The 17,158-nt window shown below is 39.1% G+C and overlaps 2 protein-coding genes and 1 long non-coding RNA gene across 3 annotated transcripts in view; all 3 read left to right on the top strand.

Moving 5' to 3' along the window:
- RAB21 (RAB21, member RAS oncogene family) overlaps positions 1-4,905 on the top strand; it is a 17,056-nt gene extending 12,151 nt beyond the window's left edge. The window contains exons 6-9 of the mRNA XM_005419279.2: positions 177-240; positions 1,012-1,066; positions 1,510-1,598; positions 2,523-4,905. Of these exons, the coding sequence (XP_005419336.1) occupies positions 177-240; positions 1,012-1,066; positions 1,510-1,598; positions 2,523-2,662 (348 nt within the window). The 3' untranslated portion in view covers positions 2,663-4,905. The remainder of the gene's footprint in view (positions 1-176; positions 241-1,011; positions 1,067-1,509; positions 1,599-2,522) is intronic.
- Positions 4,906-6,177: 1,272 nt separating this feature from the next.
- LOC115947703 lies at positions 6,178-11,653 on the top strand. The gene is made up of 2 exons (XR_004081557.1): positions 6,178-9,619; positions 10,033-11,653. It is a non-coding gene; the product is annotated as an uncharacterized LOC115947703 (long non-coding RNA).
- A 3,644-nt stretch (positions 11,654-15,297) lies between these two features.
- The window catches only part of TBC1D15 (TBC1 domain family member 15), a 36,323-nt gene continuing 34,462 nt past the window's right edge, over positions 15,298-17,158 (top strand). Inside the window, exons 1-2 of the mRNA XM_031055610.1 lie at positions 15,298-15,323; positions 16,448-16,595. Coding sequence (XP_030911470.1) covers positions 15,298-15,323; positions 16,448-16,595 — 174 coding nt within the window. The remainder of the gene's footprint in view (positions 15,324-16,447; positions 16,596-17,158) is intronic.

The following is a 17,158-nucleotide window of genomic DNA, read 5'->3' as shown; positions in this document are numbered from 1 at the left end:
CTGCTGAACAAGGGCCATATGTAGCAATCTAAATAATATTTTCTCATCTGTGTTGCTCTAAACATTTTTGCTTTAAGTTTAGAGTAGATGGTTAATGAAGGAGATGGGATGGTTCCCCACTGCCTAAGATAATAGTATATTGAGTGAAAACAAACTCACCTCTATTCTTTTTGCAGGTAAAAAACTGGGTTAAGGAATTAAGAAAAATGTTGGGAAATGAAATCTGTTTATGTATAGTAGGTAAGTCTTTTTCAACATGACTGAATTGGAAACATCTCTTGATCAATAGCATCTTCCAAGTGGTGCTTTGACAGCTTGTGCATGTGAAGGGGTAAAGCTTATGTTAGATATTTAAAATTAAACTGGAGCTAGAAGTTTCAGTAGATCACATGGAGGAAAATAAGAGTTCTATTGAAAAAATTAGCTGTTTAATTATACACTATTAGAAGTGCATGGTACAGACACCTGCAGATTGTAGTTTAACAAAAAAATATATATTTTCCTTCTTTCAAGTACTCAAACTCTTGGCTTTTCTCAGTGGCATAGACTAGGTGCTTGTCTGTTTTGATAATTAAGTGCTTGCAGGTTGGAGTGAGTCTTAAAGATTGGAAATTTCAATGCAAATGGAATGCCACAGAAATGCTGGGTTTAGATTTAAATCTGATCTAATTATTAAAACACTTCCATGAGGTTACATAGGTGGACATTCTACAAAAACTACCTCTGCAGCACATGGAAGGCACTAATAAATTGCAAAAAAAGGGCAAAAGGCTGAATTGGGTGGAGGCATTTAGCTGTCCTGATCTCTCTATGAAAGTAGCACTTTATAGCTTGTAAATGCTTGTGTGAAAGGAGATTCTCAAATCATAGTGTTCTTGAAAGTGAGACCTGTGTAAGAACTGCTCTTTACTGGGATAGCTTGAGAAAATGGAGTACCATGATTACGTGTCTGCTTTCTTTTTGGGTCATTTTAGAGTACAAAGACTTAAAAGATTAACTTGTTTCCAACAGGTAACAAAATAGACTTGGAAAAAGAGAGACATGTTTCAGTGCAAGAAGCAGAAATGTAAGTCACACCTATTACTAACAGAAACAGTCATTGCAGAATTAGAATTATGCTGGAGTAATAAACTCGTGATGCTGTTAACATAGCAGCCAGCTAGGCGCTGCTGGCTTATGCCTGCCAGTTATTGAGTGATCTGTTAGTGTCTGAGTCACAGGGTGTCCTGGCTGGCCAAACTGTAGTTTGAGAGTTGTTTGTGATTAAAGTCAACATTTACAGTTTAAATCCCTTTCTAGACATGACATTTTCTTAATTTCAATTAGTGTGCTGCATCAGTCGTGGCAGTTTTAAACACATAACTCCTTTTTTTGTATTAAATAAGCATGTGTAGATTAACTCTGACATCAGAATAAAACCTCTTGTGATCATCTTATTCCTTCATGTAAAGTGGCTTCGAAAGATTGAGTTCTTTACTACAGTGAGGCTCCATAACTTCATTTGTACAGGTATGCTGAATCTGTTGGGGCAAAACATTATCATACATCAGCTAAACAGAACAAAGGAATTGAAGAACTGTTTCTTGACCTTTGCAAAAGTAAGTATTATGTAGTTTGTTGGTAAGGAGCTAATTCATAAAATGCTTCAGGCTTCAGAAATGGTTTTCAGGCCATATGGAAAGTTTGAGTGTTAAGTGCTACTTACAACTGACTTCATTTCAGTCTACTCCAAACCACTTGTGTTCTGTAACAGCTCTGGAAGCTTCATGTTTGGATGCTTACAATACTGCAAATTCATGCTCTACTCCAAAAATATCTTGGTCTTCTGTTGGAGCGCTGACTGCTGTTCTACTTACCATGCATAAATAGTAACCCAAATCAAACTTCATGTTCCTGGTCTCACCACTGCTTGCTTTAAATCCTCTGTTTCATACTCTTTCAAAAATTTTCTTAAATTATGTCAATTACAAATCATAAACTCAAAGCTCTAATGATGCAGATTTTACACAGAAATCTCAACAAATGGTAAAGATCATGGTATGTGTGGGATGAAAATCCAACACAAGCAAATCATCCTAGTAGTTGTATCTATGAGATAAAAGAGTTTCAGGAAGAGGTCTTGTGCGTTTCTGAAGAGGTAGTTGCTTGGGGTTTTTTTTGGGGGGGGGCAGTTTTTGGGAGGGTGGAGTTTCTTGCTTGTTTGATTGGGTTTTTTTAACAGTGTTACTGATATGGGTGTGTAAATCTAGCTTTTCAAGTTGCTAACTCCAGGTCACCTGAGGGATCACTACAGTCTCCCTTAGTTACCAGAAGCTCTTATATGTTGGGTGCTTTAGAAAAAAGATTTAATATGTTCTTGCAGTTATGCCATGTGATACCCGTGTACTTAGTTCTGCATAACAAATAGGAGAACCACTCTTGCTGAACTTCTCTCTGTGCATATAGTTCAGATAGATTAAGAAAACAGAGTCTTAATGTAAAAATACAATGGAATGTCATCTAATACACATCTTTCTTTACAGGAATGATAGAAACTGCTCAAGTGGATGAAAGAGCAAGAGGCAATGGCTCCAGTCAGTCAGGAACAGCAAGGCGAGGTGTACAGATCATTGATGATGAGCCACAAGTACAGAGCAGCGGAGGGTGCTGTTCTTCTGGATAATTATAAAACTGTGCATCACTGCCCTCTCAATATGAAGACTGCCATATTCCAAGTCACACATTCTTTACCAATGGAGTAATAGAATTAACAGTATTTAAAAATAATCACATGTAACACTGCAGAGACCTTAAGTGCTAAACTAGTGGCATCTGTGACCAGAGAATTGGCGTTTTCTACAGTGGTTAACAAAGCAATTACCAATGGCCTTTTTACATATTTTTCTTTAATGAGGAATAATATGCATGTAGAAAAGACCTACTTAAAGGCTTCATTTATATTCTTTTGAATCAGATCATTATTTAATAACTTATATACATTGTTGTTGGAATGGTATACATTTTTGCAGCTCTTTGTACTTTGTGGTAGATGGAATTGTATCACTTCTAAAATGCAAATTGATTTTTTTTTTAAATTAGCAAATATCTGAATTAATATTTTTGCAGGGCCTCTACAAGCCTATAACTCAACTACTTTGATATATTCTGTTCATCTGTATGCCAAGCTGATAAAATACATTGTAAATTACATATTAAATATTTTATCTGCTTTTACAGTTGCAGGTGCAGAAATATGTACATCAGTCTTGTCTGTGATCGTGAAGTGAATAAGTCAGTGAAAGATGCAAGCTTTTCATGTGCACTGCTCATTCTATTCCCCTACCTGAAAACAGCTTTGTTTTGGGTACATCCATAGCTACAGCAATTCTTTAATCCATTTCTGGCAAGCAGCAGTATTTAGAGTATCCCCTCACTGGAAGAGAATGCTTCTGTAAACTGCTGTTTAACATTGAGGTGTTCGACTTGCAGCTAAAACAGTTGGTGCATGCACATAACCTTGCCTGTGCAGTTACTTGGTTCTCTCAGAAGATCCCCAGAAAGTCAAAGCAACTTTAGCCCTCATCTGTCTGGTAGCCAGTAAACCAGATGCATGGGAAACTCTTTAGCTGCTCTAATACATTTGTTTCCAAAGACAGCATTACAAACTATTCATGAGCGTATTTTTTTTCCTGTAGGGCTTGAATGAACAATTAATTGACATTAACTAGAACTTCTAATTTGGAGTGATTAAACTGAAGATGTGAAACTTGCCAGATGTAGCTGTAACTAAGGGGATTCTAGGCAGAATTGAAATTATTCCTAACTTGCTCTTTCTCTTGTAAAGTGTTTTGAAAAAGCCCATTTAAGTTTCAGGAGGAGGGTTTTCAGAAAAAAAATGTGTGACTACTATCACAAAAGAATACAAGTGGTGGTAGCTGAAATTTCAAAATGTTTTGTGCTCTGACTTTTTTTACTTAAGTTGTCATGCTTGGAAAAACAGTAAAGGTGATGTCTATGACAAAGTAGAATATCCTTGGCCTTCCTTTTTCTGAAAGGTAGATTTAGTATTGCATATGAATGCACTGAATGGTGTGGGTATGTTCTGATAGACAAAAAAGTAGTAGTAATGAATTAGTCTGTGTAAGATGTGCGCTGTCTTCAATCTGATTTTTATTTTCTCTGAACTAATAGAGGGCTTTGATACAGACTGATCCTGGTGCATTTTCTCCTTTCCTGCCTTAACTGTGGTGTAGATACTTTTTCTTAGACCACCATTGCTGTGCTCTTCTGATGTGTTTGTGTGCATGATGGAGAAAGGTGGTCTGTTTGTCGTGGTGAAGATAGTTTCTTGGCTGTGCAGAGCTTTGGTGTGAACCTAAAATCTGTGATTATGTGTCAACATGTAGCAACACTGTTAGCTTTCACATATCTAACAACTGTGAGCTCTGACAAAGTTGAAAACCAGATCAGTTTGATCTAACACTGGTATCTGAAAATCAGCCTTGTAAGTGATACGATATATGAAGAGTGAAATTGTCAAGTCTTGATGTTCAAGAATAGAATTGCCTCAGAATAGGAGTTTCAGGTTTTTGATTCAAATTTAATTTTTTCCACTCTGCAGATAAAACCCTGAACAGCCCAACTTCAACTAGACATAGTTGAAGCAGTGTGTAGAATGTATCTTTCTGCCTGCAGCTAAAGAGTTTTTTAGTGTATTGTGTGGTAGGGGCATCCCATGTGACTTCTGCCAATTACAAAACTAATGAAGGCATGTTGATACTAGCTCTTAAGTCTCTTATAGAATTAAAACTATTACTACGGAAAACTTAGGTGGGGATAACAAGTCTAGAATTTTGTAATACTCAAAATGTTCTGGTTGCTATTAGTGAAATAGTTTTAAAATAAATTCTCAAGTTACTTTTCTTACTTAAGCTACAACATAAATATTCACTGGAAACCTTCCTGTCTAAGCTGTGGTTTGGTTGGACTTGATTTATGAAACTTAAAACCTGTGTTTGCAGGATATTATATAACTGGACGAAAGTATAGCTTTTTGAAATCAGGGAAGCTGGTTGAAGACTGGACAGAAGTTGAAAACATGAATTGTTTAGACTGATTTACATGAGACTTCAACTATTCATAGTTAGCAGACAAAATACAACAGTTCCAGGAAAAAGCATCTTTGTCAAAGACCAAGGCGTTCTTTGCACTTGATATACAGAAAAGCACAAATAGCTTGGTTTTCTATATTTGAGCAGGATCTTACTCAAGTAACCTGGTAACTAGTATGTGACTTGTTTTTCAAGAGTCTTGAATCTTGCATTTGATCTAGATTGCCTGGTTTGTATGTCTGAAGGAGAACTCTTGTTGCTGATTTCTGTGGCTGTAAACAAGTAAGCTATTTTTCATTCTTCTGAGAAGTGAAAGAGAAGAGGCTGCCTGTCTTTAGGAAGTACCTCTGTTGTGGGGCAGATAGCCAGACACCCACTGTAGCATGTGTAAATCAACACTGAGCACACTTCCTCAGGGTGTATCTTGACAGAGATTACTCACATACATACTAAAATGAAATGGTGTAACTTTGTACAATACCTTTCTAAAACAACTTTTAAGTGCTTGCTCACAGTCTTGATGCTGCTACTATGAATACATGAGCTGCCTACGAAACTTTATCACTTGCTGAAATAAAATCCAACAAGCCAAAGTCCAACAGCTTTAATGCAGCAGTATGTCTCTCTGCTGGGTGTTATTTATGGACACTGTATACTGCACTTAGACTTTACTTCAGAAGCTATAAAAGATGGGATAGACTGATTCAGACAAGGACACTCAAATTCAGATGTATCATATTTGGAGATGACTGTAACTAGCTGCAAAGACTGGGAGAGATGGCTTCATCTGGTTAGCAGTGATCTTGCACATGATTCTAAAATAGGGGTATCCAATGGCCAGATTAACTGTATGAGATGGTCTTTTGAAGCAGTCAAGTAATTGAGTGTTACCTTGATTATATTACATGCTTTCCTTCAGTGTTCACACATTTGAACATTGGCATTCTACCACATAGAAAACTGCCTACAGTTCTTAAAGAACTTAGTGATTAAATTTCTACTTTAGTTTCCAAACCAGATGAAAAAGGCTTTGCAAAAAGGTATGAATTATGGAAAGTTAGATCTCAAATGGTTAGAATTATGGTTAGATCTCAAATGGAGTTCTCCAAAAATGTTGGATGCTGTCAGAATGAAAAACATAAAAATGCAGGTCAGGAATCTCCATAAGCTGAAAGCAGTTCAGTGATACGAATAGTAGAGTATGGGAATAAGAGTTGGAGCCAGCCACATCCCATTTTTCTGCTTTTAGTGGAATGAAAAGGAGAAGTAGGGGAAAAAAGGTATGTTGGAAAAACTGAGGTTGGTGGTGGTAGGCTGCTGAGTAAGATGCCGAGTTAACCTTTTCCTTGAGTTGCTAGAGAGTCTCAGCAATGGCAATATCATATTCAGGACTTCAGATAGTACTTCTTGGCTTATTCCTACTTCTGTGAAATACTGTTTTTCCTTCATTAAAGAGAATGCAACTAACTTTGAGCAGGCTTTCAGGCACAATACTAACCTGCTTAAAACTTTTTAAATTAGAATATGCTAATTTATTAACTATTTACATTTCACTGACTTTGTTAATCTTAGTCTGCATCATATCCTAGGAGTTTTTCTTGAGAAGTCAGGAAGTACATCATGCCATGAGGATAACTTTTACTGCAGTTGTATCAAGGAGTTGCAGATGATGACCAAGATCCTTTGCACTACTTGCTGTGCAAGCTCAACAACGTCCCCAGACTAGCTCAATAGCTCTTAACAGTGCTGGGCGCTTGCTTCTGCTATTCTTTGGAAGATTCTGCTCAACACCAAGATTTTCCTTCCATACAGGCAAGCCTGTACATCTCAATGATATAGCTGTCTAATAAATTTAGGCTTTTTCTATCAAATAACAATGTATACTCTTTGCTCCTGCATTTTTTGGAGCTGTCATTGGCACCTGTATTGAGCAGAATGAGATGGAGATGATTTTGAGAGCTGTGGAGAATATGAAGTGTTTCCTGTCTTGAGATGGCTTGAGAGTCCATGAAAAATTCAGCATTATGACAAAGTATTATTTTGCCTAAGATAACAGAAAATAGCTTGGCTCAGATAAATTTTCACTGTAATATGATCAAAATGATAAATTGCTCTACTTCTAACGTGAAAACTTATTTCAAGCTGATCTCTCTAGTCTTAATTTTTTTTTTTAAGACTTAGGTTTACTTAACTTGGCCAAAGCCTTAAATTGATTGCCATGTTATATAGCCATAAACTAAACTTTGATTGGTGGGAGGAACAGCATACTTGTTCATATTCCACTGGCCAGTTTAGATCTAAGATTGTGTTTATTCAATACCAGGATGTTAAAAGATAGATTAAAACTATTTTTTCAGTCTATTTCCACTGCTTTGTGCATTCAGGCAAGTAACAGCTGCAGGTTCACTGTGAAAAGAGGGTTTCTCTTTCTTTTCCTGCTTCTTGGCTGCATTGATCTGTGTTGCTAAAGTACTCCTACAGGAAACAGTGCTGTGCAAGAAAGGAAGTGCATGTTTGCTCCTTGCTTCTCTAGCTCCTGTAGACAGTGATAGGCACTACAGCAGTAATACTCAGTTCCTCTCAGTTTGATAGCCTTTTTTTTCCTCAGGTGGAGCTTTTCTTACATCTTGACAAATAATTCTTTTTGTGTATCTAGTCTCACCGATCCCTTCAAAGGATTTTAATACTTTATTGTAGGTTACCCAAAAGATGTTTAATTTGAAAGCATGACAGGGAAGGACAATGAGTAGCAGTTTTACAGCAGTCTTCCCTAACAATTGGCCATATCCCTCTCTAAAACAATGAAGAGAGAATATTCAAAGTTTAATGGTGAGTCCTTGCTAGTTCTGTATCTGACTCCTGATTTTTGGATATTAGAAGTGACTTGTAAGAAATCTCAGTTGAGAGGATTTGAGAGAGCAAGGACTACTTCCTCATCAGATGCAAATAGTTGATATCCTGTGACAGATCCAAACTCATGGTTTTTTGAACTGTTGAAACTGTTAAATTGCAGGCCCTTCTTCAAGTTAGCCATCACTCCATTCTGAAAAGTCAACAAATTTGGGACTTGCAGTGGAAGAGAACAAGTAGTTTCTTTTTCAGAACAGGAAACTTTAAACTGACTAATCAGGCTTGTTTTAGTAAAAAGAGAAAAACCATGTGATACCTAAATCTTTAAGTGCTGTCAGTGCTATTTGATCATACAGACATTATAATGATTGTCTTACTAGATTTTTCTCATCAGATAAGCTCATTAAGCTTATCGGTCATACTCAAATAGAAAGAAAACATTAGCAGGGCAAATCCAATGCTGAAAAGGATGCAGCATTTTTAAAGTTGAGTAACTTAACATTGTCAAATGTTATAGGAATAATCTATTTGGCATTCGTGGATAAAATAAATTTTGTAAAAACATACTAAAAAATATCTTGCAGAGGCTTCATGAATGTTAACTTTCCAGTGCATTTCTGCAGCTGGAGTTCTTAAATACATCTTGATATATTTTATATACCAGTGCATTTACAGGAAGATAGTCCTGTGATAAAGTAATGCCAAATGGTCAATCATCTATAAAAACAAGCATTCTTTTGTCATGACTGCTGCTTGATCAATGCCTCATATTAAAAGTGAAAATGCATGGAAATGGATCAATGGGGGGAAAAAAGTGTACTGAAAATCAATACAGAAAGAAAATATTGTCGCTTATATTTACAGAATGTTACAGAATTTGAAACTTGATGACAGTCTATAATAAAGTGGCCCTGAAAGTTACTGGAAATTGGGGGCAGTGACTGTGACCACAGGTTTATGTTACACATATAATATTTCTGAACTCACCTGAGCGTGATGTGTCAAAAGATGGCTTTAAGATGTCAAACCAGACTCACTGAGGTTACTGTAAATTATCCTAGCATATACCCCAGAGACTGTAGTGTGAGCATATCCAAGTAAAATAAAGCTTTGACTCTCGACACTGGTCTTTGGCATCTCAGAACAAAGGAAGGAGCAGTTGCAGTTGAACCACATTTATGGTTAACAGTAGCCTCAGGGATGCTGCCTCTATGCAGCAAAACAAAGTCAAACATGGAACCAAGACTAGGATGGGGATCTTCCACCAACTGTAGCGTACTGCTGTCCTGTCTCCACCACGAGTGCTTGTTCATGCTTCCCTAGTGAAAACTGCTGGCTGGCTGATGCTGTGGATTTGAACTGGGTGGACATTGTGAGTGAGAACAGCAAGCAATAGGAAAAGCACAGCAAGATGACAGCAATTTGCTTGTTTCTGCTTTGACTGTTTTTAGCCCTTTCATTTGCAGTTCTAAGAAGTCAGTAACTCTATCCTACTATCTTCTTGTCACAGAATCACTGAATGGGTCAGGTTGGAAGGGACCACAGTGGGTCATCTGGTCCAGCCTCCCTTCTCAAGCAGGATCATCCTACAGTACATTACATGGAATTGTCCAGGCAGTTCTTTATTATCTCCAGTAAGGGAGTCTCCACAACCTCTCTCAAAAAAGGTGTATTTTCTAGTAAGTGAGATTTTTGTTGTTGTTATTCAAGAAACTAAAATCCAGAGCTTTTTAGAGTAAATGTAGTTCCTTCACAATTAGTTTTTCAAAATATGTCAGCATTTCCCTAAAGGGGCTATATTAGGTGGTGAAGAGCAAGTGTACTACTTGTAGTTACACACTGCAATCAGAGTCCTAGGGTGAATATTTCAAATAGCAAGAGGCAGCACAGTATCTGATATACCTCTGAAGTCCATCTACTCTCCCACTGTTTTGTGACATAGAGTAATTGCAAAACAATCCTCAGCTGTAAGCTGTGCCCATCCTGAAGTTGGATTGAGGCTTAAAATGGCTCCAATCAATGGCCTGCAAGGAATCCTTTCAGTGTGTGAATACTGCAGTGTTTAGCACTATGTGCACCTTTTATTTTTCAGAAACTGAGGCATTTCAGCCTGTATGGGAAATGAAGTGATCTCTGAAGATGATTATGGTAGCAAATTAAGATCAAGAAGTAAACATTGACTGCCCTTATGCTAAAACAATTGTTCTCTTACTTCTCTGCTCTTTCCAGGAAATGTTGTTTGTTGCTATTACAATGTATATGTAGAAGTGATTGGGTTACAACTGTTTGTCTCCCGTGCTGCATTCCTAGCTCTGGCAATACTGGTGTGCCAATGGCAAACAACAGATCAGTTTCTGTTTAGTCATCGCTGTCGGATAGCTTCCAGCTACCCTCTGTGGAGGCTGATGCAATCATGAATTTCTCCTTGCATGACAAATACAGAGCATTCATGTTAGTATCTGCTCTGCTTCTTTTGTATTTAAATACCCCACAATTTTATGCCCCAGTGAGACAAAAAAGCTGTTGTAAAGTGATGGTCAGTTACACCAACCATAATGTTTTCTTATGTGACAACTAATGTATGTTTTGGGTCGATTCATATTCTGGAATTGTATTGATACACAGATAAAAAAAATCAAGTTCACAAACATGAACTCAGTGCCGTGCTTAAGGATATACAGAATGTGACACTGTAAATGCTTCAAGAAATCTCATCACCCAGCACACATGCCTTCATGTCTTGTTACATCTCCATGCCTTCACACTGTAAATACAAATAAATGCCACTGGGATATGGCATTTCCTTCCTTTTAATTTTGGTCTATGTATATTTAGTTTGTCCCCATTCTTGTCTAACCTTGTTGCAGAAGGTAGCTAAGCAAGGAACAGTACTCTATCTGCATGCTCTACTTGTTCAGGTTAGTGGGTTTTTTATGTTTTCTTTGAGGAACAGGTTAGAAAGGCTATCCTATCTTCATCTCTCAGTTTCTGCTTTGAGGTAGAAACAATTGGTAAGTAGAGAAGGTCCTAAGTGGTCCCAGAGGCTACATTTTCTGGCAAATAAATTAGGCCAGAGTACATAAGGAGCTCTGGCCTTGGGAGCAGATGGCACAATGCAGCTTTAATCCAGGTGCTTTAGTCCTCTTCTGCCCTTTAAATCATATTTACATGCTGCCAGTTCGCAGTGGCTGTGCTGTCCCCAACCCCGTCTCTACGTATTAGCCTGAGAAACCGTAAGTGGTATGGTCCATAATTACATAAAAGAGCAAACAAGTAATAAAATGCAAAGGCTGACTGTACCCCAGGGGCTTTCTTGATTGACCTGTATGGATGTAGGCAGGGACTGATCTCCCTCCTGCTCTCCTAATTGTGGAATAGAATGGGAGGAATTTTTAAAAATCTTTTCCTCTTGCATGGGGAAAATAAGAGCATTTCACAGCTAAATCCTTGGATATTTCCTTTATTGTCTACAATACAACTAATGCTGAGGAAGGGTACCTCTTAAAATATGAGGAACTCGAAAAGCCTAGTCTGCAGCTATCTCCTGGGTGACTTGCTGCACCCAGAGTCCAGGACAGCACCCCATTTACTATCTCATTGTGGTCTATGATAAACTGGAATAGCCTAGAAAAATTGTGGGTTGCATCTGTCCATGCAAGGCTTGGAATACATCCATTTCCTATGAGGAGAAATAAAGATCAAAGGGAAAGATATTTTTGGTACTGTTTTTCTTTGTTCCTCTGCTGTGGGGTTGTTTGTACAAATTAAGCCTGTGATGGAAGGACTTGACAGAATCCGCACTTGTCTTGTGTGGGCCAGGTTTTCATGTGGTTGAGCATGTGAGCAGCTGACACTTCTGAATACAGGAAAGTATCTTGGAACTCTGCTGAAATAGCTGTGTGAACAACAACAGCAGCTGCTGCAGCTTTTGGCACAGCAGTAATAACTATGCTTGCAGCTGTGACAGCAACAGAAGCCACGGGAAAGCCAGGAACACTGGCTGCACGCTCAGTGCTGGCTGCTGTGCTGTGACCACCTTTTATGTGACAGAAGTGTTAGAGCAGATGGTTAATTAAAATCCAACAAAGAGTGAGTCCCCAGGCTACAGATACCCTCCTCCTTAGATTCCCATCTGTGTAGCATGTGAAAGGTTGGACTTCAGCATAGAGCTACAGATTGTCCCATTGTTTTCTTAAGGGGCTTATGGAGGAGGGAGAGGGACCTGCTAGCACCGTGTCAGCCCATGGAACTTGCTGTTGTGTATCATTCAAGTGTGTAAAGTGCAATAATGTAACACACCAATAATGTAGGCTGGGAAGCAGCCTTGCACAAAGGGATCTGAGTGTCAAAAACAGTGCGCAACAAATCAGTCTTGAGTCAGAAAATAAAGCCATCCTGGGCTCCATCAGGAAGAACACTGCCAGCAAGCTGAGGGGTGATGATACTTCCTCAGCCCTTGGGAGAGAGTTCTGGAATGCTGGGTCTAGTGCTGGATTCCCTGGTAGAAGGGAGACACTGACAGCCTGGAGTGAGACCTGTGAAGGGCAATCAAAGGCAATGGGGAGTCTGGACCATCTGTCATACAAGAGACGCTGACAGATGTGAGACTGTTCAGTCTCTAGAAGTCTCAGAGGATCTTTTCAATGTCTAAAAATAGATTATGAGAGGAAGTAAAGAAGGCAGAGCTAGTCTCTTTAGTGGTATTCCATGACAAAATGAACCCAAACTGAAATACAAGAAATTCCATTCAAGCATGAGAAAAACCTTTGGCATTCCAAAAGCAGTCAAACACTGGTGAAAGAGCTGGACTGAGGGGGTTGTGGTTTGTATATTCTTGATGATTCTCAAACCTCAAACTTTATAAAGCCCCAAGCAATCATTTGTGATCTGCTCTGAGCAGAAGGGTTGGATTAGATGATTTCTAAAGATTCCTGCCAACTTCAAACTTTCAGCAGTCCTTTGATAGAGCAGCCTGATAACAAAGAGTAATTTTGCTCCTCATCTTGAGTAACAATATACACATTGTTATACAATGAAAATTTGCTAAAGAACAAGAGAGAAGGCCCAAGATGGATGTCTAGAAGATTGGGTAAGTAGCTAGAAGAAGGTCATACATATCTCATTGAGTAAATTGGTCTGTGGGACTGAGTTCTCTGAAACATACCGGCCTTCTTGACACTGAGGTATGTGGTGACTGGCACACTGAGAGCAGCACAAATGGGATTTATCTTTTAATTTTTTACTTAGTTGACAGCTCCACGAATGTCAGCTTGAGGAGAAAGCCTTTCACACAACTTGTGTGCAAATTTTACAAATAAAGGCAAAGTCTAGCACTGAGCTGACTTGACAGAAGCAGGACCTTTGGCAGTGAGTGAGAGTAGGTGGTAATTGTCCTCAAAATGAATAATGGCATTTTATCTTGGGGCCTGTAGAAGGGTGGGAGTGGGTAGATGAACAGGAGGAATTAAGATGAGAAGGTTAAAATAATATGGGCTGGATGAATGACTAAAACATTCTGCAGAAGTCTGGATGTATCAAAATGGTGTTTGTCACTGTCAGCAAACAGCATGTTACAAGAGAAAATATTTAGCTGTGTCGATAGATGGGGAAAGCTGTGATTTACTGCTGTACTAGAAAATGCCAGCAAGGGAGTTGGGTAAAGCATGTAAAGACAGAGTCCAGAGAGTTCTTTAAGACTAAGGCATCAGCCAAGCTGTGGGCCCTGGAGACATATGGCTATTGATATTGAAGAGAGAGAGAGATGACTGCCAAGAGAATCTGGAGGAAAGTAAAACCATTTTGTCTGTTAGCTATCTGCAATGATAAAAAGAGATTTTCATTTGGATCAGAATTAATGGCTATGGTAGAAATATGGCAATGAGTCATGAGATAAATATGTATTTATTGACACAATTTCCTACAAAGAAACAGAGGCTTTGATTCAATATGCTAATGATCAAGTCCAAGAGACAGAAGAACTAGAAACTGGCAATCATGCTAGCAAAGAGAGCAGACCTCAAGGAGTCATTGTAGATTGTGGCTTGGCTAACAGAGTTGAAATGTGAATCTCAATTTTGAGCTTCTCCTAGGAAAGAAACCTTGACAAAGCATTTTAATTGAAGAGCCAGAATGGGGATGCAATGGAACTAATCAAAGGAAGTCCTCAGTGTTCATTGCAAGTTTCAGGGAGGTTAGAGATGAAAAGAAAGAGGGAACAGGATTACAGATGGGTGTGAAAGTAATGTATGGTTACATTGCAAGGAGTAAGAAACAAAGGAAAAGGGTAGGAAAAGGAAAGGATGAAAAAGAACACATGGGATGCCAAGTGAGATTAAACCGATGTGGAAGATAGCTAAAACACTTGCACTCCTCAAAGCAATTAATTTATGGTGATGCATTTTTAATGTGTAGCCTTCTCCCTTGTACTCATTGTGACACTAAATTTTGTTCTTATTAAATTTAAACAAAAGGACCACCAAAGTTAAGGGGTCCATTTTTGCTATACTGATACAGCTTTCCAGACCTAGATATTACTAGAAGAACTTGTGATCTGTGTTTTTATTTGTTTTTCTCATCTTTATGCATGCTTATATACAGAGAGTCACAACAGGCTTTTCCAACTTTGAAGCAGATCAGTATTTGTCTTGAAAATTGGAAATCTGGTTTTCCAAGGTAAGTATGGGATGGGTATTAATCTAACTAAATGGGGTTTTAATTCAAAAAGCCAGAAGGGAATTATAATGCCACTTTATGACAGAAATAAAAACCCCCAACCAACCCATTCCAAAACCCAACAAATTACCTTTGCTCCTTCAGAGAAGCAAATCACTTCCCTGCAAGCATCTCATTTGTCTGTTTCAAATATACAGTATTTGGGGATATACTGTTTGCTCAAAATATTTTATGGTATTGTTGGAATATAATCAATGTCTTAAAAAGCATCTTTATTATGTTTCAGACATTACGTGAAAGCCAAATTTTTCAAAGTAATACCACACATAATATACTTTTCCAGATAAAGAAGACCAATCAAAATCCATTGATTTTTGCAGAATTCTTTCAGGCTTTATAAATCTGTACACATATGAAAGCTGAATATTTGCTAAGATGGATGAGATTGTAATTAAGATCTACTTTTGTCCCTTGATGTGTTGAATGCATTATGTGTTAAAAACTACCATCTTGAAAGCAGTGTATTTTTCACTAACATTAAAGATCTGGTATATGAGTATTGGGTGGCTTAGTAGTGCCTGTGGGTGCTGTGATATTGAGATCTTATAGCACCTTCCAGTACCTAAAGGGTGTTTGCAAGATAGCTGGAGAGAGACTATTTGCAAGGGGATGAAACAGTAAGACAATGGGGAATGATTTCAAACAGACAGGGTAGGTTTAGAACAGGTATTAGAGGGAAATTCTTCACTGTGTGGGTGGTGAGGTTCTGGGATGGGTTGCAAAGACGAGTTCTGGATGTCCATCCCTGGCAGTGCTCAAGGCCAGGTTGGATGGGGCTTTGGGCAACCTGGTCCAGTGGAAGGTGTCCCTGGCCATGGCAGGATGGCTGGAACTAGATGATCTTTAAGGTCCCTTCCAACCCAAACCATTCTATGATTCTGTGACTGGACAACAGTGGAAAGAGAAAGAAAATAATTCGAGAGAATATGATGTGTGCTTTATATCAACTATATAACATTGCTCAAATTACAATTGCAATCTCAGGGAGCTCTGAAAAAGCGTGAGAGTGGGAAAAAAAAAAAAAAAAAAGAAAAAAAGAACAACAATCTCCTTTCCCCCTCGAGAAAGAAATAATGTTACAGTTTGTAGCACTCATCAAGAAACAGTTTCAAAATGTGACAACTTGGAAAGGCAAAGCTCTGCAGAAGGGAGAGAGGACCCGGGTTCCTCCCTCCACCAGGAGCCTTCTCTCACCTGGGGCCAGAGGAGAGATGGATTCCCACTTCCCCTCATCCTGCCTGACTTAACACCCATGAAAGTCAGGGGTTAAACTCAGAGAGGCATCACTGAGCGTTGGCAGAGGCCCTTCCATAGCAGAAACTCAAGTTTTACCTTGTGTTTAGGTTGCATTATGCTGCACAGAACTTTTACAGGTCTGACTCAAATACCAGCATCATCCCAAACCTTTGTTTGGCAGGGATATGGGGCAGGAAACCAAGAGTGCAGCAGAACCTGAGCTGTGGTGCCCAGTGCATCCCTCCCTGCTCCTTCTTAAAGAGGGAGAATGAGAGAAACTGCATCACTCTGAACTGGCTGCTGAAGAAGAATTGGCTGATCTTGCCCCTTCTCGAGCAGTAGGAATCTACTATAGCAAAGAATTAACTAAAATGATCACTACCTTCTGAAATTCACTTTAGTTGCGTGAACCTTGGCGGCAGCCACTAAGGAAAATATGTACAACAGGCAGCTGCACTGTGGATATCAGTGTTGATTTCACTCTTCACCTACTGAACAGACTAACCCATATTTTGATCCAGAGTTCTCTGTGTTTACAGTCATCTCCAGATGTTCAGTGAGGAACGCGGCTTGTCCCGTCTACGTGTCCGAGTGTCCCGGAGGTGCTCAGGGACGGTAGCGGCCTTTCCCCCGGCCTGCGCGCTGGTAGTGTGTGGGAACCTGCCCCCGGCGTGCGTGCAAAGCCTTGTCAGTCCCATAGTTTAGTAATTTAACATTTTTTAAAAAAATTTTTGTACGCCGCGGATTCTTGCCGAACGTTCCGGAGCGAAACATTATTGCTTGACAGAGACTGAGCTCGCATGAGGGGGAGGTACAAGCAACACCCACTGTTTCCCTCCGCCCCCGCCAACAGATACGAATTGTGTCCGTACTGGTTTTTTTTTGTAAAAATAGTTTTATTTCATTACTCTTTCTTATGAAAGCATTGCTTTGCAGTGTAGTGTTCTCGAGCACGTGGATCCTTTATTTAGGATTTAAAATCTCGGTGTGGTGTCCGATTGTATGGAGTAGCCATGGTGAGCTTGTGATAGTGTGCGGTTTCACTTTTCCAGCCCAGGACAGAAGATGATAGTTTCAGTTCACGCTGATCTCGGCGTAAGAGAACACACGTAATTAGCCACGTCTGCGCTTCCCCGGGGGTGCTGAGGAGTGCCCTTAGCTATAGCACGAAAATTCCGGAAAATTCCGTCGTGGTGTTGAAAGCAGATCCGTTTCAACCAGAATTGTTGGAGCAGGCAATTTGTGCAGCT

This window comes from Geospiza fortis, unplaced genomic scaffold, assembly GCF_000277835.1.
Source record: "Geospiza fortis unplaced genomic scaffold, GeoFor_1.0 scaffold166, whole genome shotgun sequence".
Classification (NCBI taxonomy): Eukaryota; Metazoa; Chordata; class Aves; order Passeriformes; family Thraupidae; genus Geospiza; species Geospiza fortis.
This window is presented reverse-complemented; position numbering and strand designations above follow the sequence as displayed.